Here is a 20,830-nt window from a genome sequence, read left to right as displayed (position 1 = left end):
GCACTGAGCACACCTACTCTGTGTCAGGAGCCAGAGATTCAGCAGCAGACCAGATATGTTCCTTTCTTGAGGAATTCATGGTTTGGGGGAAATTGACATGGAAACAAGTCACTTCACTTCCCTAAAGACTTGCTGTGGCAGAGATCTACAGGCAGCCTGGTGATGGTGGGGGATGATAGGGGAGCCAGATGAGCTTGCTCTGGAAAAGTGACTTCCCCATTTTCTCCAGCCAAGGAGCCCATTTTCCATATTGAAATCTCACCTGGATCCTCAGCATATCTAACTGATGAAAGGATAATTGTGGTCATGTGGTTGAACTGGAGAGTAGGAAGCCCAAAATCCTTCCTCAAAAAGCCTCCCTGTCACTGCCCATTGGCTCTGGGACTGCCTCCTGGCCACCCAGAATTCCACTGAAGACCGCAGGTCTGGAAAGAGAGGTGTGGCAGCAAGGGTGAGGCAGGAGGTTCAGAAGAGAAATTTTTTTTAATTTTTTTTAATTTTTTATTTATGATAGGCACACAGTGAGAGAGAGAGAGAGAGAGAGGCAGAGACATAGGCAGAGGGAGAAGCAGGCTCCATGCACCAGGAGCCCGACGTGGGATTCGATCCCGGGTCTCCAGGATCACGCCCTGGGCCAAAGGCAGGCGCTAAACCGCTGCGCCACCCAGGGATCCCCAGAAGAGAAATTTGAAGGCTGGGAATACTGCCTGGGGGATGGGGAAAAGAGCTTTTGCATAATCAGCAGGACAGTGACTCAATGAGCTGGTTGAGTGGAGGGAGACTTCATTATCTGGAGGAGTTTTTCACACACACCCCTTCTTGGACACAGGAGAGAGGTATTCCGGCAAGACCTGGGGGCCCGTCCAGATGCCACCAAAGTGCTTATCATCATCACTGATGGGGAAGCCACTGATCGTGCCAACATTGATTCAGCCAAAGACATCATCCGCTACATCATTGGGGTATGGGTCCTGGCTGCCTCCTACATCTCATCTTTCCTCTCCTATTCCCTGAGCCCCACTCCCCTTTCTCCTTGGGGCTAGGGCTTTGTCAGCCACTCTGGGGATGCCAGCTCTCCACTCTTTACACCCACCCAGATTGGAAAGCATTTTGCGACCAAGAGAAGTCAGGAAACACTTCACCAATTTGCCTCAAAACCTGCGGAGGAGTTTGTAAAGATTCTGGACACATTTGAGAAGCTTAAAGATCTGTTCACAGAGCTGCAAAAGAAGATTTATGTCATTGAGGGTGAGTGGCAGATCTGGGGAGAGAATTTGGGAAGTTGTTAACAGAAGCTCATCTGGGACATCAGATTAGAGACATGCTGAGTGATGATATCGGGCTGCTTACAGAGTATCTGACACTGTGTGAAGAGCTCTCCTGGAAAGGCCCCAGGTGAAAATCTGGGGGAGGGTGCTTGAGGAGCAGTTTCTCTCTGAAAATCCATCTTTCCCGTAAAACTCAGCTTGATCCAGCATGGGGCCCAGAACTAACCTCTAGCCTGCTGGTCAACCAAAGCCTGTGGAAGGAGTAGAATTCCCAATTCCATACTCAGCTCCCTCATTTTCCTTTGTAATCAGATTACTTTAGGTGGCAATGCTCAGGGCCTGAGTACAGGGAGCCCACAGGCCCTCTTCACCCAGAAGAGAAGTTTTAGACTGCACTCGCCAGATGGAGGACTTGCTATGGGAGGGTATTTCTCCAGGATTCCCCCTGGGAAGGCCCCTTTGCTTGGACACAGGCTTGGTGCTGGGTTCAGTTGAAGAAGCGATGTGGAATATATAATGGGACAGGGTAGATGCTCAAGAATCCATTCTGCCCATGCTGTCTGACCTCAGCCAGGTCACTTTCTCTCTCTGAGGCTTGTTCTCTGCTAGATGGTGATAATAATCCCAATCTCACAGCATTGCAACGTTTGGCTGTTGTATTAGTTTCCAAGGGCTGTTGTAAAGAAGCACCAAAAACCAAGCGGCTTAATAAAGCAACAGAAATTCATTGTCTTGCACTTCTGGAGGCCAGAAGTCAGAAATCAAAGGGCAGGTAGAGGCATGCTCTTTCTGACAGCTCTAGGAGAGAACGCTTGCTCACCTCTTGTAACTTCCGGGATCCTCCAACAGTCCCTGGCATCTCTCGGCTTGTGGCTGCGTCACTTCTGTCATCTGGCCACCTTCTCCCTGCGTGTCTGCCTTCATGTCCTCTTCTCTCTGTGCATGTCTCTCTCTCTCTCCGTGTCCACATTTCCCTCTTTTATAAGGACACTATAAGACACTGGACCATATTGGATAAAGGCCCACCCCAATGACCTCATTTTAACCCGATTACACTGCAAAGACCCTGTTTCCAAACAAGGGCATATTCTAAAGAACTGGGGCTTAGGTCGTAAAAATATCTTTTTTTAGAGAACAGTTCACACCCTAACTACTGCTTCTCAGAGCGCTTGGTACATTGCAGGCCCTCTATAAATTGCAGGACTGATATCTCTATCTGACCTGCCCTTACTAGTGCTTCAGATTGTATTTTAGAAGTCACTTCCTCTGATAAGTTCTCCCCGAACCACAGCCTAGGTTGGGTGCTTCTTTCCGGGTGCTGCTGTAACGGCTACATGTTCCCTATCGGAACCCTTGAGACTTACATTGTATTAAATTATCTGTTCCGTGTCCATCTCCCGCACCACACTATGGGGGTCTGTCACAGCAAGCACTGTGCCTGCTTTTTCACCATTGTATCCCTGGCACCAAATGTCTAGATGCTCTAAATATTTGTGCAGTGAATGAACAAAGTCTTCACAGTAATTGCTATGTTCCTTGAAAGCTTGCAGGTAACAGGCAGTTTTTCGATATCATTTAATTCATTCCTCTCAGAAGCTTTGCAAGGCTGGTGGGATGATTTTCATTAATAATTCAGGCTTGCACTAACCAGGTGCCAGGTACTGTGAATAAGGTACTCAAGGTTATTGTCAGCATGGAGCTCATATTCAGGTTGGATAAAGACAGAAAACAAATGAGCAGGATAATTAGAGACTATGATAGCTGCTATAAAGAAAATGAATAAACCGGATAGAAAGATTTCACTGGGGGAAGCCACTTTAGATAGGCTTCACAAGGAAGGCCTTTCTAGATACCTTTTTTTTTTTTTTTAATGGAGGTAGAATTCACTCTGAGATGACATTTGAGCTGAAACATGAAAGATGAGAATCAAACAGCTACATGAGGAATGTGGGCAAAGAGCCCTGTAGTCAGAGAAGAGCCAGTGCTGGGGCCAGGAGTTGGGGGAGGGTGAGCAAGCTAGAGAACAGGAAAGAGGTCAGCATGGCAGGAGTGTAGTGAGTAAATGAGACAAAGCAGGAGAGATAGGTAGGGGCCTTCCAGTTCCTCAGAAGCAGCTGAGGATTTCATCTAAAGGGCGATGGCAAGTGATGAAGGGTTTTTAAGGGAAATGTGTGGTCTGATATACATTTTTTAAAAAGATTACTCCAGGGACACCTGGGTGGCTCAGTGTTGAGTGTCTGTCTTTGGCTCGGGTCATGATCCTGGGGTCCTGGGATCGAGTCCCGCATTGGACTCCCCAGAGGGAGCCTGCTTCTTTCTCCCTCTGCCTATGTCTCTGCTTCTTTCTCTGTGTCTCTCATGAAAAAATAAGTAAAATCTTTAAAAAAAAAAAAAAAAGATACTCCAACTTGCTCTGTGGAAAAAAGACATGATAAGAAGAATGAAGTCAAAGACCAAGTGAGTAAAGCTAGTACAAGAGTTAAACAAGAGGGTAGGATGGCTGGGACCGTTGTGCTGGCAAAACACACTATTCAGAGAAGGGGGAAATGCATTTTGAACATAAAACCATCCTGATTTGGTGACATGTTGGAGAAAGAACGAGGAGAAGGGAAGGAGCAAGGGGCTGAGTCCTGGTTCACCAGGCTGGACAGTGGGGAAGCCTGAGTGAGGACAGAGCTGCAGAGCTACATCTTGGCTGAGTGGAGTCTGGGGCTCGCAGTTTCACATCAGACTCCACTTCAATTCACTGCCAGTCTGATGGTCTTGTGGACTCTTTCTGCCTTGCCTGAAGGTCAGTGCCAGGTTTCTTTCTCAGTCTTTCTCCAGTGTCACTGTCCCTGCTGCTCCTTGGGTGTCCACCCATTCTCTTTACCTTGCTCTCAGGCACAAGCAAACAGGACCTGACCTCCTTCAACATGGAGCTGTCCTCCAGTGGGCTCAGCGCTGACATCAGCCAGGTAGGTGGGTGACGTGCCTGGAACAGGGGGGCTGAGGGATGTTGTGGGAATGTAGCTAAGCCCACTTGTCTCCTTCCCTGGGCAGGACCGTTGCATTGTAGGGGCAGTCGGAGCCAAGGACTGGGCTGGGGGCTTTCTAGACCTCAAGGCAGACCTGCAAGATGACGCATTTGTTGGGAATGAACCACTAACACCAGAAGCGAGAGCAGGATATTTGGGTGAGTACTTTTCATTTTTAAAAAAGATTTTATTTATTTATTTATTGATGAGAGAGAGAGAGAGAGAGAGGCAGAGGGAGAAGCAGTCTCCATGCAGGGAGCCTGACGTGGGACTCGATCCCAGGTCTCCAGGATCACGCCCTGGACCAAAGGTGGCACTAAACCACTGAGCCACTAGGGCTGCCCAAGTACTTTTCTTTTCTGCTGGATTCTTTTGGTCTTAGGGGCAGGAGTCACTTACCGATTTTTAAAATAATAAGGAAAGCAATTAAGCAAACAGCATGAACACACTTAGAATTTAAACATGGCTCTAACATTCCTTTTTTTTTTTAAGATTCTTATTTATTTATTCATAGAGACACACAGAGAGAGAGGCAGAGACACAGGCAGAGGGAGAAGCAGGCTCCATGCCGGGACCCTGACATGGGACTTGATCCCAGGCCTCCAGGATCACACCCCAGGCTGCAGGCAGTGCTAAACCGCTGTGCCACAGGGGCTGCCCAGCTCTAACATTCTTAATTTTTCCCTTAACAACCCCTCTGCTGCATAGTAGTCATGTTTTTTATTTTCCGTATTTTATGAGGCTTGGATATCTTGAGGCCTTCAGAATCCCAGAGACACTGACCCTCCCAGGACGAGCTATTTCCTACAGGTAGCAAATAAGTGGCCTGTGAGCAGGCCTTTTGCATGCCACCCAGCCACCCCTTAGCTCATATCCCCCAACTGCCTCCTTTATCTAACTTTAACACACAAAGCCAGTATTCCCCCCAACCTAAATCTCTAGTTAGTTAAGGACCACCCTTGTAGACCAGTTCCAGCCAGCATTATTCAAACCATCCCATCCTAAGCTTGCTCAAGCTTGCCTACCCAGCAACGTTTCTATGTCTTACCCATAAATTAAACGCTGGGTTCGTTTAATAGCAACCTGTCTCATTAGTAGGAGGACCAGCAGTTCTTCCCTGAGGCTTCCTCCTCTTGAATTGTCCAGGAACTCAAAGATTGATTCACCTCAAGAGTTCTTCAGATGGCCAAGCACAGAGCAAAGGCGTCTGGTCAGTCCACACTTGCTGTTGTTTCTCTCTGCCTCGGGGTGTCACTGTTGTGAGCTTATCCTGCACAGCTCTGTGGCTCCTCGTCCACCCAAGGGGATGCCAGCCTCAGACGGTAGAGAGGCCTCACCTTTGTGTACAGAAGTTATAGTTCTTCTGGTTCATGCTCCCATAGTCATGCTGTGTCAAGGCATAGACTGGCTCCAAGAGCCCTGGGATAGCACTGCTTCCGGGAGCTACCTAGAAACCCATCACCTGGCCTTATCCATGACCCCTGTATAAGGTTGGACCATGTCTTTATTAAACTCACAAAACACTTAGACTTTATTACATAATTTCCTTGGGAAAATTGGTGCCATTCATCTTGCATATACCCTTCTAAGGAAGGCTATCCTCTATGATTTCTCAATCTCTCAACATTTTTTTTACTGAGTAAGTATTATGTGCCAGGCACTAGTCTAAGTGCATGACATATATTGACATATTTTATCTTTTTTTTATCTCATTTTATTCTTACAACAACCCTACAAGTAGGTATTTTTGTTATTTCTTTTTTTTTAAGATTTTATTTATTTATTCATGAGAGACACACATAGAGAGAGGCAGAGACACAGGCAGAGGGAGAAGGAGGCTCCATGCAGGGAGCCTGACGTATGACTCGATCCTGGGTCTCCAGGATCAGGCCCTGGGCTGAAGGTGGTGCTAAACTGTTGAGCCACCTGGGCTGCCCGTTATTTCTATTTTTTTTAAGATTTTATTTTATTTTTTAGTTTTGAGGGAAAAAGAGAGCATGAGCAGGGGGAAGGGCAGAGGGAGAGGGAGAATCCTAAGTAGACTCCCTGTTGAGCATGGAGCCTGATGTGGGGCTCAATCCAGGAGCCTGAGATCATGACCCTGAGTCAAAATTAAGAAGAGTCAGTCGCACAACTGATTGAGTCACCAGGCATCCCTATTACCTCTGTTTTATAGATGAAAGAACTGATCCCAGGACAATTTAAATAACTTGCCCCAGGTCACAGAACAAGTAAGTGGAGCCTAGGTGGTGTAACCCCAAGGTCTGGTCTAGTAACCACTCCACTTATACTATAGCTCCTAACTGCCTTCAAGGAGCTTTGTGTCTTTCAGTATACTGCCAGCAATGTTGCTCCTTCAAGAAGAAATAACCTGGGATGCCTGGGTGGCTCAGTGGTTGAGTGTCTGTCTTCGGCTCAGGGAGTGATCCCGGGGTCCAGGGATCAAGTCCCACGTCGGGCTTCCTGCATGGAGCCTGCTTCTCCCTCTGCCTGTGTCTCTGCCTCTCTCTCTCTCTCTCTCTGTCTCTCATGAATAAATAAATAAATCTTATTTATTTACTTATTTGAGAGAGGGAGAGAGTATGATTGGGGTGGAGGGAGCAGGAGGGAAAGGGAGAAGCAGGCTCCCCACTGAGAAGGGAGCCTGATGCGGGACTCGATCCCAGGACCCTGGGACCATGATCTGAGCTGGAGGCAGACACCCAACTGACTGAACCACTCAGGCGCCCCTTCATTTTATTGTTTTTAGAAAGTGTAGTCTCCCCTACCAAACTTCGGGTCAGCTGAGGCTCAGGAAGTTGCACCATGTTGAGCCTATCATACATGGCTGCTTTTTCCTGGGCCTATGTGTTGTCCACAGTTTGAGAAATGCAGCTTTGAACCAAGATGGCAGGATTTGTGCCACTCAGAGCACATGGCTCCTTTTCTCAGGAGAAGGCCCTCAGACTGTTTCAATGCATCTTTGCTACAAACCCAGTTTCCCAGTCTCTCCCTTTTTTGCCTCTGGGTTTTACCTCCTTCCAGCAGCCATTGTGGTTCTAATTCCAAACCCCTGCCCTCCCTCTCTCCCATTCTCTCTCTCTCTCCATCCCCCTCAGGTTACACAGTGACCTGGCTATACTCCCGAGGGCTCACTTCGCTGCTGGCAGCTGGAGCCCCCCGATACCAGCATGTGGGGCGGGTGGTGCTGTTCCAGGAGTCAAAGGACAAAGAACACTGGAGCCAGATCCAGAAAATAGATGGGAACCAGGTGAGCATGGCCTCAGGGGCATCTGCAGATCAGGGACTGGTATAGCACTGGTTATGTGCCCTGCCAGCTGCGAGCACTCAGCCACTCACTGTGCCTCAGGCCCTGTGCCAAGCCCTGTCACATTCAGTCCCCACAGAACCCTCTGAGGTAAGTGTTGTCATCTTCACCTGCTAGCTTAAGAAACTGAACCTCAGAGAGCCCTACCTTGTCCGGACTCACACAGGCTCTGAGGGGGGAGGACACGCACCTGCATTTGAGGGATCAAAGTGAGATGGACATGGTACGGCTGAGGAGGAAGAGAAGCCCAGCTCACAGGTGCATCCTCAGACATCTCTTTCTCCCTGCAGATTGGCTCTTATTTTGGTGGCGAGCTGTGTGGTGTTGACATAGACCAAGATGGGGAGACGGAATTGCTGCTGATCGGAGCTCCCTTGTTCTATGGGGAGCAGAGAGGAGGCCGGGTGTTTATCTACCAGAGGAAGCAGGTAGGGACCAGGACATAGAATGGAAGGGGTAGGAGATATAGATTCCAGGCCAACCCAGGTCCCAGTTATTCTGAAAGACTTTCCCTGAATGAATCAGAGCTTTAGAATGACCGACAACACTAGCTGACACCAGGACTGCGGTGGGGCGGGGAAGCAGGTAAGCCTTGTGCAAGGCCCAGGGCCAAACCTTTTATTTACCTTTTATTTACACCACAACTCGTTTGGTCTTCACACAGTAAGCTTCCAGGAAACTGAGCTTTCGTTCCTGAGTGGGAACATTGCGGCTTAGCAAGGCTGGGTCACCTTCCAAAGCCCCAAGGTCACCCAGACAGCAAGGGGTGGGGCTGGGACTTGAGCCCAGGTCAGTCTGCCTGTGTGGGACCACGTCCGACCTTTCTTCAGTGTTCTCCACGTACATGGGGTACACCCTGCAAACACTTGCTGCTTGCCCAGTGACTGAGGTGGGACCTATCACTTTGCTCCTTCACAGCTGGGGTTTGAAGCTGTCTCGGAACTGCAGGGGGAACCTGGCTACCCGCTTGGGCGGTTTGGAGCCGCCATCACTGCCCTGACTGACATCAACGGGGATGGGCTGGTGGACGTGGCAGTGGGGGCCCCTCTGGAGGAGAAGGGCGCTGTGTACATCTTCAACGGGCAGCATGGTGGGCTGAGCCCCCAGCCGAGTCAGGTGAGAGGCACCTTGCCTGCCAACCCAAGCCCTGCCTCCCAGCCCAGGCCCCACTGGCCTGGCCTGACTCTTATCCTCCAGGCTTAGCTCACAAATTTTTCTCTTGGTCTCAGCGGATAGAGGGGATCCAGGTGTTCTCAGGAATTCAATGGTTCGGACGCTCCATCCATGGGGTAAAAGACCTTGGAGGAGATGGCCTGACAGACGTGGCTGTGGGAGCTGAGGGGCAGGTGATCGTACTCAGGTAAGATGGGGCTGATGAGAATCTCAGCTCTCATCCTTTGAACAGCTACCCATGTAGTAGGTGGGACTCCTCTGGTCTGTCTCCAACCCTGTCAGAGAGGTTCTTTTCCTACACAGCCTTCATGTCTTACTCTGATTTAAACAGCTAACAATTTAATGACAGCATAGGATTTGAACCCAGGCCTATCTGACAATAAAACCTCCTTGAAAAACAATATCCTGTGATGGCTCTAGAACATGATCACCTGGGGAAAAAAAAAAAAGAACATGGTCACCTGGATTCAAGTAGAAGCTCTGCCGTCTGCTTTTTGGGTGATCTATCTTACCCCAGTCACTTAGCTCCTCAGGACCTCAGTTTCTCATCCTTGACATGATGATGACATTTCCTGCCTTTCCCCTGTCTTCCCGTTACTGGAGGCATGGTGTAACATCATATAATGAGTAGACATTTCTAGAGTACCTGCTGTGTTTTCTTTTTATTTTTTTTTTAAGATTTTATTTATTTATTCATGAGAGACACAGAGAGAGGGGCAGAAACATAGGGAGAGGGAGAAGCAGGCTCCATGCAGGGAGCCCGATGTGGGACTCGATCCTGGGACTCCAGGATCACGCCCTGGGCCAAAGGCAGGCGCTCAACCACTGAGCCATGCAGGCATCCCCCTGCTGTGTTTTAAATACTGAACCAGGCATTGGGTATAGAGTGTCTATGTGGGGAAATACATAATAAAAAATTAAGCACACAGGTAGGTGATTACAAATTGTGGTGAGTGCTGGGAGTCAGCACTTCTGTGAATACGGGAGCCTTCCTCTAGATTGGGTAGCCAAGAACGACCTCTCTGAGGAGGTGATATTTGAGCTGGGACTTGGAGAAGGAGTCAGGCTTGCAGAAATCTGGAGTTAGAGCCTTCAGTGTAAAAAGCTCAAGATGTGCTGAGGCCATGAGGCAGGCAAAGTCTGTAACATCAGCCAAGGAAGAGGGTGGGAGGAAATAAGATGGGAGAACAGGCAGTGTGGTATGGATAGTAACAAGTTTGGATTTTATTCTCAACTCCATGTGGCATCAGTGAAGCATTATAAGCATGGAAGTTGCTCGGTATGACTTCTCTTTCTAAAAGCTCACTCTTCTGGGGGCCCTGGGTGGTTCAGTCAGTTGAGCATCTGACTCTTGATTTCAGCTCAGGTCGTGATCTCAGGGTGGTGAGATTGAGCCCTGTGGGCTCTGTGCTGGGCATGGAGCCTGCTTGGGATTCTCTGTCTCTGTCTCCTTCTCTGGGTTCAAATGCCCCGTCTCCCCGCAAAAGCTCATTGTTCCATATGAAAAATGGGTCAGAAGGCTGCTAGGAAGAACTGGGAAGCCCTAATGAATTATCGTTATTACTACCATTTCGAGGAGACAGTGAGGTTGGCGTCTGCTTTCAGGGAGGAGAGTCCTCTGGATGCTGGTAGAAGGAACCCTGGGTCTGACTGGGGATTGCAGTTGAGGTCCAGAGAGAGAGAGAAAGAGAGAGAGAGAGAGAGAGTTGGTTGTTTTCTGCTCTGCAGCTCCCGGCCTGTGGTGGATATCCTCACTCATATATCCTTCTCCCCGGCGGAGATCCCAGTGCATGAAGTGGAATGCTCCCATTCAACCAGTAACAAGAAGAAAGAAGGAGTTAATATCACAGTCTGTTTCCAGGTCAAGCCTCTCACCCTCCAATTTCGAGGTGAGTGCTGTTCCCTCATGCCCCAGAATAGCTGCCCACCCCAAATGCAGGCTTATGGCCCCAGGATCACCCACCACCTCCCCCTGCCCCCCGCCACTGCCACCCTTCAACTCCTCCTTTTTTCCCTGCCCAGGTCGCCTGGTTGCCAATCTCATTTACACTCTGCAGCTGGATGGCCATCGGACCAGAAGCCGGGGGCTGTTCCCAGGAGGGAGACAGGAACTCAGCGGGAACATAGCCGTCACCAGAGACTGGTCCTGTATCAAGCTCTGGTTTCACTTCCCGGTAAGGGAGTCATCAGGGCTGCCCTGGGAAGTAAGGGGGTGGTGATCTCGGTGACCTCGGTGCAAGGCTCAGCTTGGTCACCGTCCAGCTGGGTCACAAGTCCTTTCTCTCTACACCACCATTTTCTCAACTGTGTAATAGTGGTAATAATACCGTTAGCACACTTTCTCTAATCCTTAGCCTATGGATGGAGGTGCTTTTTAACATGGTTGCCATTAGAAAGTACTTCCCATTTTTCCCGTAATTTTTCCACATATCATATATTAATGCTGCTACCCAGCTTTCCATAATTATTTTAATAGCTACAAAATATTGAGTCACAGCGGTACATCCTTATTTGTCAGGTACATGTGGTCATTTATATTAACATCCATCACAGAAAAAGTTTTTTTAATATTAGTTTGAGCAACTGCTGAGACGCCCAAATTTAGTTTGCTTCTAACAGTCCCGTGTAAAGTTAGGATTGATGGCAAATTATCCTGATGCTTTAAATATTTCATAAGACACTGAGTATGGGATTGGTGTATAAGATTTTGAAATTCAGGGGCATCTGGGTAGCTCCATTGGTTAAATGTCCAACTCTTGATTTCGGCTCAGGTCGTGATCTCAGGGCCGTGGGATTGAGCCCTGTGTTGGGCTCTGCGCTCAGCGTGGAGTCTGCTTGGGATTCTCTCTCTCCCTCTTCCTCTGTCCCTCACCTCTGCTCTCTAAAAACAAAAAGATTTTGAGGTTCATTTTAAATTTTTTGTTATGGGGAATTTCAAACATACAAAAGCAGAAAAAAATAGCTTAGTGAGCCCCCAAATACCCATCACCCAGTGTCATTCATTTATTCCTGCACTCAGAATCCCTCTGCTTCCTTACACCCCACCCCCCACAAAAGGTGGAAGTTCTCAACATAAATTTGCCAAAGAAGAGGTAGTGTGTCATAATGGGAATACCTTGAACTTGGGAATTGGATGGATTTTGACTCACTTCCTAGCTTTAGTCCTTAGGAAACTTGGGTCACCTTTTTTGACCTCATGTTCCGCATCTCTGATGTGGGGTTTATAATGCCTGCCTCTTCAGGTTGGTGAAGGAGTTCAGGTGAAGATGATTGGGTGCCTGCAAAGTGCCAGTGTGAGGGACTTGTAATAACATAAAAGGTCAAGACCTATCCCTGTTCTCAAGGAACTAGGATATTCTAGTTATTCTAAAATATTCTTTTCTTGTGCAAACTTTGATAATAGTTGCCTAGAACGGTTTGACAGGGATTTGGGGGCTTTGGTCAGAACTCTGGGAAAAGTGGGGTGGTTGACCAGCGATGTCTGCCATGGGAATTGGGGCTGAGGATGATATTTGTGCTGAGAAGCAACCCCAGGCCTATGATAAATCCCTGGTGCTAGAACCTCATCATTTGTAAAGCAGGAACAAGGTGAGCATTTAATTGGAAGACTAAACTCACAGTGTAGGTGGTTCTCATCACCCTCAGGTGTGCATTCAAGACCTCATCTCTCCCATCAACGTCTCTCTAAATTTCTCTCTCTGGGAGGAAGAAGAGACACCGAGGAACAAACGTGCGGTAAGAAGAGATCACTCTTGTGTATAGGAAACAGGGGAGAGTAGAATTTCAGGTTAGCAAGACTGTATTATAGAAGTCTTTGGCTTTAAGCACTAGAAACCAAATACAGCTACTTCAGCAGGAAAGGAACATATGGGAGCTCATATTTGGCAAAGCAAGACTGGGAAGAAAGGGGAGCTTAAGTGGAGGCTCTGGGAGCTCCTGAGAGGAAGGAATAATGAATGAACTCTTCAGGAGATGGCACCTCCAGTGGATCTACTCCAGGTCTCTACCAAGCATCAGTTTCGGACCTCACCAGGGTCCTAGAACTGCTCATGGTGCAAATTCCAGGAATACAGGGCACTCTGGTCAGCCTTTTCACCAAAGTGTATTCCCTTGAGATGGAGTAGTTTCCTCAAAGCCGAATCGGGGTGCCATGATGATATAACAGAAGAGGAAAGCAGTATCTATTCTCATCTACTTGATCACACACTCCTCATCCAGGGCCAAAGCCAGATTTCCTCTCCTCAAACCCTTGATACTCAGCTGGTGGTTTAGCTTCTGTCCGAAGGCAGCAGGATCTGGTGGAAAGAGCCTGGACCCACCAGACCAAAAATGTGGATTTTGTTTCTCTTGCTGTGAGCACCTGAGCAGGTTCTGTCCCTCTCTGGGACTGTGTCCTCATAATAAAATAAGTTGTGAGGCCTCTCCTAGAGCTGGAGCACCATGACTGCTAAGTGCATGCTTTCTCATGGCTTTTGGCGGCATGCATTGAGCACTCCCCCATGCATGCTCACCCTCCTGAGATGTGAAGGGAATGATGGCGTGCTCACCAAAAATTGAAGCCCCTGCCCACCAGGTGCTCATCAGGCACTTAAGGAAAGCTGATTGAGCACTGGCCTGTGCTAATCCCTATTCTGGGTACTGGCTCCACTGAGGTAAATAAAATATGTTCCCTACCCAGAAGAGGTTCACAGTTTGCTCTGAAGTCAACAGACAGTCATGACATGCTGTGTAAGGCTGTGGTAAAGCTAGATACAGTGTGGCCATATAATCTTGTGTGACATGTGTAGGGGACAAGGAAAGCCTTAAAGTCCCCAGGTATAGAAGGGGAGGTGGGAATTCAGAAAGAAGGCAAGATGAAACCCTTAAAGTCCCCAGGTACAGAAGAGGAGGTGGGAATTCAGAAAGAAGGCATAGCGTGAGCACAGACAACAGAAATGCCAGAGCTTGTGGGTGTTGGGAGCACAGTATGTGGGAAAGAGGGTGGAAGAGCACACGCCTGCCCTTTTAGGTCCTGAAAATCCACGTGATGCTTACACTTACATCTCACTGGTCACATGGCCGCAACTAACTAAGAGCCTCAGAAGCACAGCCTCCTGTCCCAGGGCTCCTTGGGCCCAATCAGGAGGGTGAAGTGCTGCCTGGGGCAGGCTTTGGCTCCTGAGAGGGGCCGACCAAGTCGGCCCAGCTGAGTCCCCAGCTCTGAGCCCCCTGAGCCCTCCTTTAAGAGTTCTGCTGCCTCAGCTAATCTGTCTTGCCTCCCGGCCCTCCCACCACTCTGTGCTCAGCTGGACAGGGACATCCGGCCCATCCTGAGACCCTTACCACACGTAGCGAACACGGAGGTAAGAAGAGAAGGGGGGCAGCTGGAGAGGCCAGGGTCCCTCCCTCCTGGGTCTGGGGCCTGAGCCTCCTCATCTCTCTTCTTGGCTTTTCAGATCCCTTTTGAGAAGAACTGCGGGGAGGACAAGAAGTGTGAGGCAGACCTAGGGCTCTCGTTCTCCCCAGCAGGGTAAGGCCTCAAGCCCCCAGGCCCTCCTCTTCTACCTGGTGTTTTCCTGAGGCAGCTCCTGTGTGCTCCAAAGAGCAGGGGGGCTTTGAGTCAGAAGGACTCCATCTGTATTCACTAGATCTGTCCTGTGGACCTTAGTTCTCCTCTCTGAGATATTCCAGTCCCTTGGGCACGCCTGTGAGGATCTGATGAAGTCGAATTGCTCAGCCTATGTGCAACAGCTGATGTTGATGTATTCATTTTTTCTAACCTAGTTGATCCTTCACTTCTGAAAGCCCCATCTCTATCCTGCTTCCTTTACCTTGGCCCCCGTAACTTTTCCCTGGCCCTGCCCCCAGATCCAGAGTCCTGCGCCTGATCCCCTCTGCCAGCCTCTCCGTGGAGCTGATACTGAGTAACTTGAGAGAAGACGCTTACTCCGTCCACCTCAATCTGAGCTTCCCCCAGGGACTCTCCTTCCGCAAAGTAGAGATGCTCAAGGTGAGTGCCAAAGCAGGGCCTGCCTGAGGCCATACCTGTTCCTGAAGCTTCTGCTCCCATCAGAGAGCCTCAGGCAGACAGGACAATCTGAAGATATAGGCAGCAGATGGTGTGTAGAAGCCTTAGGCCCTCATCCGGGTTCTCAGCCTGATGGCCACCCTCACCCTCTGTGGGCCTCAGATCCTGCCACCAGTGAGACTGGGGATACCTGCAGGGCTAGCAAGAGGGTTGCATGGAATGGAGAGTGTGACAAGCTCTTGGCTCTGGTGACCAGAAAGGTGTACACAGATTTAGTGAGCTCAGACTCCCTCCTACCTAAGGTGACCAACGTGTTTTTGCGGGGTGGCCTGGGTTGTTTTATTTTATTTATTTATTTTTTAAAGATTATTTATTTATGGGATGCCTGGGTGGCTCAGCAGTTGAGTGCCTGCCTTCGGCCCAGGGCATGATCCTGGAGTCCCAGGATGGAGTCCTGCATTGGGCTCCCTGCATAGAGCCTGCTTCTTTCTCTGCCTCTCTCTGTGTGTCTCTCATGAATAAAGTTTAAAAAAATCTTTTAAAAAAAGATTATTTATTTATTTATTTATTTATTTATTTATTTATTTATTTATTCATGAGAAACACAGAGAGGCAGAAGCATAGGCAGAGGGAGAAGCAGGCTCCATGTGGGGAGCCCGATGTGGGACTTGATCCCAGGACCCTGGGATCACACCCTGAGCCAAAGGCAGACACTCAACCACTGAGCCACCCAGGTACCCCGGCCTGGGTTGTTTTAAATACAACTTTTATTTTTTAAATTATTAGAACAGAAGTAATACATGATTACCACAGAAAGTTGAAAGTCATAGAGAAGTTTAAACAATCACCCTATGCTCCTACAACTCAGCAGTTACTACTTTTAATATTTAGGTGGTTATCCTGCTGTGTATCTCTATACATACGTATAAATCACACTGCATATTCGTTCATTTTCTATTTGTTTTAAGTAATTGCCATTTTGTTCTCCATTTGGTTATTTTTGCTCCTTGTTTTTACAACAAATGTTTATCGTGGTAAAATACACATAATGGACAATTTGCCCTTTTAACCCTTTACAAGCATACAATTCAGTAACATTAAGATCATTCACAGTGTTGTGCCACTGGCATCCATTTGGAGAACTTTTCTATCATCTCAAACAGAAGCTCTCAATCCATCAAAAGCAATCATTCCCCGCTCTGGTGATCTCTCATCTACTTTCCATCTCTATGGATTTGCCTGTTCTAGATTTTTCACAGAAATGGAATCATACGAGTTTGTCCTTTTGTGTGTCTTCTTTGCTTAGCATGGTGTTTGCGAGGAGCATCCGTGTGATAGCATGTGCGAGATTGCTTCCTTTTTGAGGCTAAGTAACACTCCATTGTATGGATGGACCACATTTATTTATCCAGTGGTCATCTGTCAACAGACATTTGAATTATTCTTATCAGCAACATTAAATGCTTCCTTATGGGCATCTAATAGAGTGACTAAGAACTCAAGATCCGGAGTCAGACAGACCTGTGTTCGAATTCCTACCAGATCCCTGCCAGAGGGCCCAGGGGTGGGACCTGGGGAAGTCAGCAGGCCTCTGTTTCCTTATCAAATTCCCTCCCCAATCTGAGGCTGAAATCTGTCCTCACAGATGAGGATGAAGATGGATGGCTATGGGCTGCTTAGCCCAGAATCAGGCTCTGGCTTCTTTGAAAAACGGTTGCTGACTGTATAGATGTAGTAGGGGCATTTTAACAATCTCCCTGTATCCTCTCCTAGGATTGTACAGCGGGCCAAACCGTTCCTATCTCTTGGAACTCTTCGATCATTTCAGGAATTTTACAATTTTAAGTAGCATTGTGGTGAACATCTTTGAACGAATCCTCTGGCTGTACCCCTGATTCTCTGGGCCCCCCTCTCTGAGAATGGCAGGGATGGAGCCAGGGGGGCATGGGCCCCAAGGGCTGGTGGCTTTGGGAAACCTTAGCCTTGCCCACTAAGAAGTCTGTTCCGTCTCTTCTCACCTCCAGCCCCACAGCCAGATACCTGTGAGCTGCGAGGAGCTTCCTGAGGTAGCCAAGCTTATGAACAGGATCGTCTCTTGCAATGTGAGCTCTCCCATCTTTAGAGCAGGCAGTGTGGTGAGTGCTTCGAGCCCTTAGGAGCCAAGCCACTAAAGGGCTCTGGGCTCGGGGGTGGGGGTGGGGGGTGAAGGGTGCAGGAGATGGGTAAAGAACAGCACCCCCGTCCACCTCCCACCTCAAAGGGAAGGATGGCCTAGACTTTGGATTCAGACAAACCTGGATTGTCTGATTATTCATTTTGTGACCTTAAGCAGGTGACTTTGTATCATTTGGAGTTTTGTATCCTCATCTGTACAACGGGGCTAAAGCACCTGTTTTGGGGGATAAGTACCAGTGGTCACTGGTATCACAGCAGCTGGGCATGGGGGCCATGGGGTGCATCCCTCATCATTCCCCTCTTCTCCCCTGCCAGGTTGCTATCCAGGTGATGTTTCATATGCTGCTGAACAGCTCCTGGGGGGACTCTGTTGAGCTGCACGCCAATGTGAGCTGGTAAGCAGGCCCCAGGCAGCCGTCTCCCCACCCCAACCCACCCCGGACAGGCATAGCTGCCCTCCCCACTCAGACTGCCGCGTGGTCCTGCCCACACCCTTCCCTCACACTGCCCTCTGCTTTGTCCCAATGTAGTCACAATGAGGACTCCGGCCTCTTGGAGAACAACTTGGCCACCACCACCATCCCAGTTCTGTACCCCATCAACATTCTCACTGAGGAGTAAGTCGTGAGCAGCCTCCCCAACCCCAGCCTCCTGAGCCAGGGCCTCAGCCTGGCTTCCCAGGGCTCTCCTTCAAAGCCTCATCCTCTCCTGTCCAGGGGTAATTAGAACTGATTCCAGCCACAACCCCAAGAGTTTTTTTTTGTTGTTGTTGTTTTTTCTTTTTAGATTTTATTTATTTATTCATGAGAGAGAGGCAGAGACATAGGCAAAGGGAGAAGCAGGCTCCCTGCAGGGAGTGTGATATGGGACTCAATCCCAGAACCCTGGGATCACAACCTGAGCCAAAGGCTCAACCACTGAGCCAACCAGGTGCCCCCCTCAGGAGTTTTCTTTTTTTTTTTCTTTTTTTTTTTTTTTTTTCCTCAGGAGTTTTCAATACCCAAAACAATGGAGGCCTTTAAGAGTTCTGAGATCAGGGATCCCTGGGTGGCGCAGCGGTTTGGCGCCTGCCTTTGGCCCGGGGCATGATCCTGGAGACCCGGGATCGAATCCCACGTCGGGCTCCCGATGCATGGAGCCTGCTTCTCCCTCTGCCTGTGTCTCTGCCTCTCTGTCTCCCTCTGTGTGACTATCATGAATAAATAAATAAAATCTTTAAAAAAAAAAAAAAAAAAAAAAAAAAAGTTCTGAGATCAGCAGTTTACTGATGGAAGAAAAAGCGCATTGTATGCTGACCTTGTGTCTGATGCCTGTGCCAGCTGTTCTGCACAGCTGGGGCTGCCCCTGGAATGAGGCAGCCGTGCCTCTTTCCATTTTACTGGTGAACAAGCAGCCTCTGAGAAGGGTGCTCATCCAGAGTCATACAGATAGGAAACACTGATGCTGCATCTGAATTTGGGTCTGTCTGACTCCAAAACCCCATGCTAGATGCGCCCCCCCCCCCCACAGGGGTCAGGAGCACAGAGAGAGGAGGAGAGACTGTTCACAGTGGCTCTTTGCCCACAGAAAGCTCATGGGCAGGCAGGAAAGGCCAAGCTCATGTGCACACAGAATCAGTGAGTCTCAGAAGGTTATGGCAGGAAGGACCCATGGGGATGACCCGTTGGATTTTCTCATTGACAGAAAAGAGATTGAAGCCAGAAAAGCAGACCAATTTTCTCAAGCTGGCTCAGGGAGAGAAAGACAGGGACAGTGACTGAGCCAAGATCTCTGGTGCTTTTGAACACAAATGCCATACATAATGATACTATCTGAAGTACGGTATTAAATTAGAATGAGGAAGGATGATTTGGGTTGGTGGAGAGATGGAAGGGTTCACAGAGAGGCAAGGGCTTGAACTGGGGTCTGGAGAGTTCGAAGGGTTAGACAGGGGCCAGAGAGGAGAAGGGATGTCCCCATCAAAGAGAAAACCATTGGGCAAAAGGAAGCAGCAAGCAATGGTGTGGATTTGGGAAGTAGGGAGTGTGCAGGGGACAGCGGGTATGTGTGGGGTGCACTGGGTGGGCAAATGTGGACATGAGGAGCTTTGGGCCTGACCCTTGTGGATGGCTGGGGGCCATAGGCAGATTCTAAGTGGGGAGGTAGCAGGATTAGACAGTGATGTTAGGAAGGTCATTAGATGGATGAGATGGAGAGGAAGCCAGAGGCTGGTACTGTTATGCAGGAGAACCCAGAAGACAGTGGAAACCCTCATGAGGCAGGGACCTGTGTGGTGGGGAAAACACAGCTCCAGAGGCACATTGGCCTGGGTTCCAGCCCTGGCCCTCCTCTGCCAGACACTGGGCAGCAGACTGGCCCTTTCCACGAGCCTTGCTTTCCAAAGGGAAACAGAAGAGTGCTGGAAGGGTTCCATGAGAGCATGCCTTCCTGGTCCCTAGAGGGTCCCTCAGAGCTTCCCCAGGCCTGGGTCCCTGCTCTACTGGAGACTGGGTCCTTATCTCCTCCTCTTTCTACCCCCACTCCTCTCTCTCTCTCTCCGCAGCAAGGAGAACTCCACACTGTATGTCGGCTTCACCCCAAAAGGTCCCAAGATGTACTTTGTTGAACACTTCTACCAGGTATGAGCTTCTGTGTGAGAGGCCCTTCTGGATCATACATTTTCCAACTCTGTCCTGAGGACAGAGGCTGCAGAGACCAACCAGACACAGCCCTATCCTCCGTGAACCCAGCTCCCTCTGCCCATGCTGTGATCCTTTCTAGAGAGCCTCACAGCCTCCAGTGGCCAGTGGCTGCACAGCTCCTTTCCGGTGCTGGATGCATTGTCAGTGGGATCTCAGAACTTGAGAGGCAGAAGCACTCTGAGAGACAACCTAGCTTTTCATTCACATGTTTAATGAGCCACTGTTGCAGCTTAGGTGTGGAGGCAGCAGTAAGGCAGTGCCCCTGACTACTCACCGGAGCCAAATTCTGTGCCTGGTGCTTTATGTATGTGACCCCCACCCCAGGATTCTCACACTGACTGTGAGGCCCCATAAGGCAGAGGCGTTGTCATTCCCAGCATACAGACAAGAAGTCCACAGCACAGAAAGATTGAGTAGCTTGCCAGGCTACACAGCTACTAAGCGGGGAAGAGTCAGATTCAGGCCCTTATTTGAATACCAAAATTCATGTGTTTGTTTGTTTGTTTATTTATTTATTTATTAAGATTGTATTTATTTATTTGAGAGAGAGAGAGAGAGAGAACTGGCAGTGGGGAGGGCAGAGGGAGAGAGAGAGGGAAAAGCAGACTCCCCGCTCAGCAGGAAACCTGACTTGGCACTCCATCCCAGGACACTGGGATCATGACCCGAGCCAAAGGCAGATGCCCAACCAACTGAGCCACCCAGGCACCCCCCAAAATTAATGTGTTTAACCTCTAAGTCAATGATCTGTCACTTTGTATGCCATATGCTCGCGGCTGAAATAGCAATCTTCATTATGGAAACAAAGAAAGACAGCCCCTGAGTCTAAAGCTCGAGGGGTCTGAGGCTTTTTTAGAGGTAACCCCTGAGAGAGGAGTAGGCATTGACCAAGCCAAGAGCATTCTCATTTTCCCGTGGAGGAGACTGAGCCCCAGAGAGACTGTCTTACCAAAGGCCTTGCTGGCATCAGGACAGACTGGGGCAGGAGCCCAGCAGGAAAGGAACCCCAGGTCAGGCAGCCCCTTTAGAACAGAGGCTGGAGTCATCTCCCCTAGACAAAACATGGAGGAGAGTGGCCCTTGGGGAGGTCAGATGCTCATTTGCATTGAGAATGGCCAGTTGGGTTGGTTTCTAATGTTCACTGGGATGGCTCTGGGTTCCCCAAGGAGCTTGGCAGACCAGTCCTTTCCCCACCAATAGCC

General features: G+C 49.1%; 1 protein-coding gene across 3 annotated transcripts in view; it reads left to right on the top strand.

Moving 5' to 3' along the window:
* Positions 1–20,830, top strand: part of ITGAL (integrin subunit alpha L) — a 42,872-nt gene that overhangs the window by 10,490 nt on the left and 11,552 nt on the right. For all 3 annotated transcript variants that reach the window (XM_025415850.3, XM_035718398.2, XM_035718399.2), the window contains 18 exons: positions 830–962; positions 1,098–1,248; positions 4,152–4,225; positions 4,311–4,443; positions 7,384–7,535; positions 7,883–8,020; positions 8,511–8,708; positions 8,822–8,952; positions 10,494–10,654; positions 10,788–10,939; positions 12,411–12,500; positions 14,051–14,107; positions 14,201–14,274; positions 14,613–14,754; positions 16,797–16,907; positions 17,263–17,342; positions 17,478–17,564; positions 19,490–19,565. In XM_025415850.3, coding sequence (XP_025271635.3) covers positions 830–962; positions 1,098–1,248; positions 4,152–4,225; positions 4,311–4,443; positions 7,384–7,535; positions 7,883–8,020; positions 8,511–8,708; positions 8,822–8,952; positions 10,494–10,654; positions 10,788–10,939; positions 12,411–12,500; positions 14,051–14,107; positions 14,201–14,274; positions 14,613–14,754; positions 16,797–16,907; positions 17,263–17,342; positions 17,478–17,564; positions 19,490–19,565 — 2,140 coding nt within the window. The remainder of the gene's footprint in view (positions 1–829; positions 963–1,097; positions 1,249–4,151; positions 4,226–4,310; positions 4,444–7,383; positions 7,536–7,882; positions 8,021–8,510; positions 8,709–8,821; positions 8,953–10,493; positions 10,655–10,787; positions 10,940–12,410; positions 12,501–14,050; positions 14,108–14,200; positions 14,275–14,612; positions 14,755–16,796; positions 16,908–17,262; positions 17,343–17,477; positions 17,565–19,489; positions 19,566–20,830) is intronic.

Source organism: Canis lupus, chromosome 6 (genome assembly GCF_003254725.2).
Source record: "Canis lupus dingo isolate Sandy chromosome 6, ASM325472v2, whole genome shotgun sequence".
NCBI classification, from domain to species: domain Eukaryota; kingdom Metazoa; phylum Chordata; class Mammalia; order Carnivora; family Canidae; genus Canis; species Canis lupus.
Note: the sequence above shows the minus strand (reverse complement) of the source record. Positions and strands in the feature narration are given on the sequence as shown.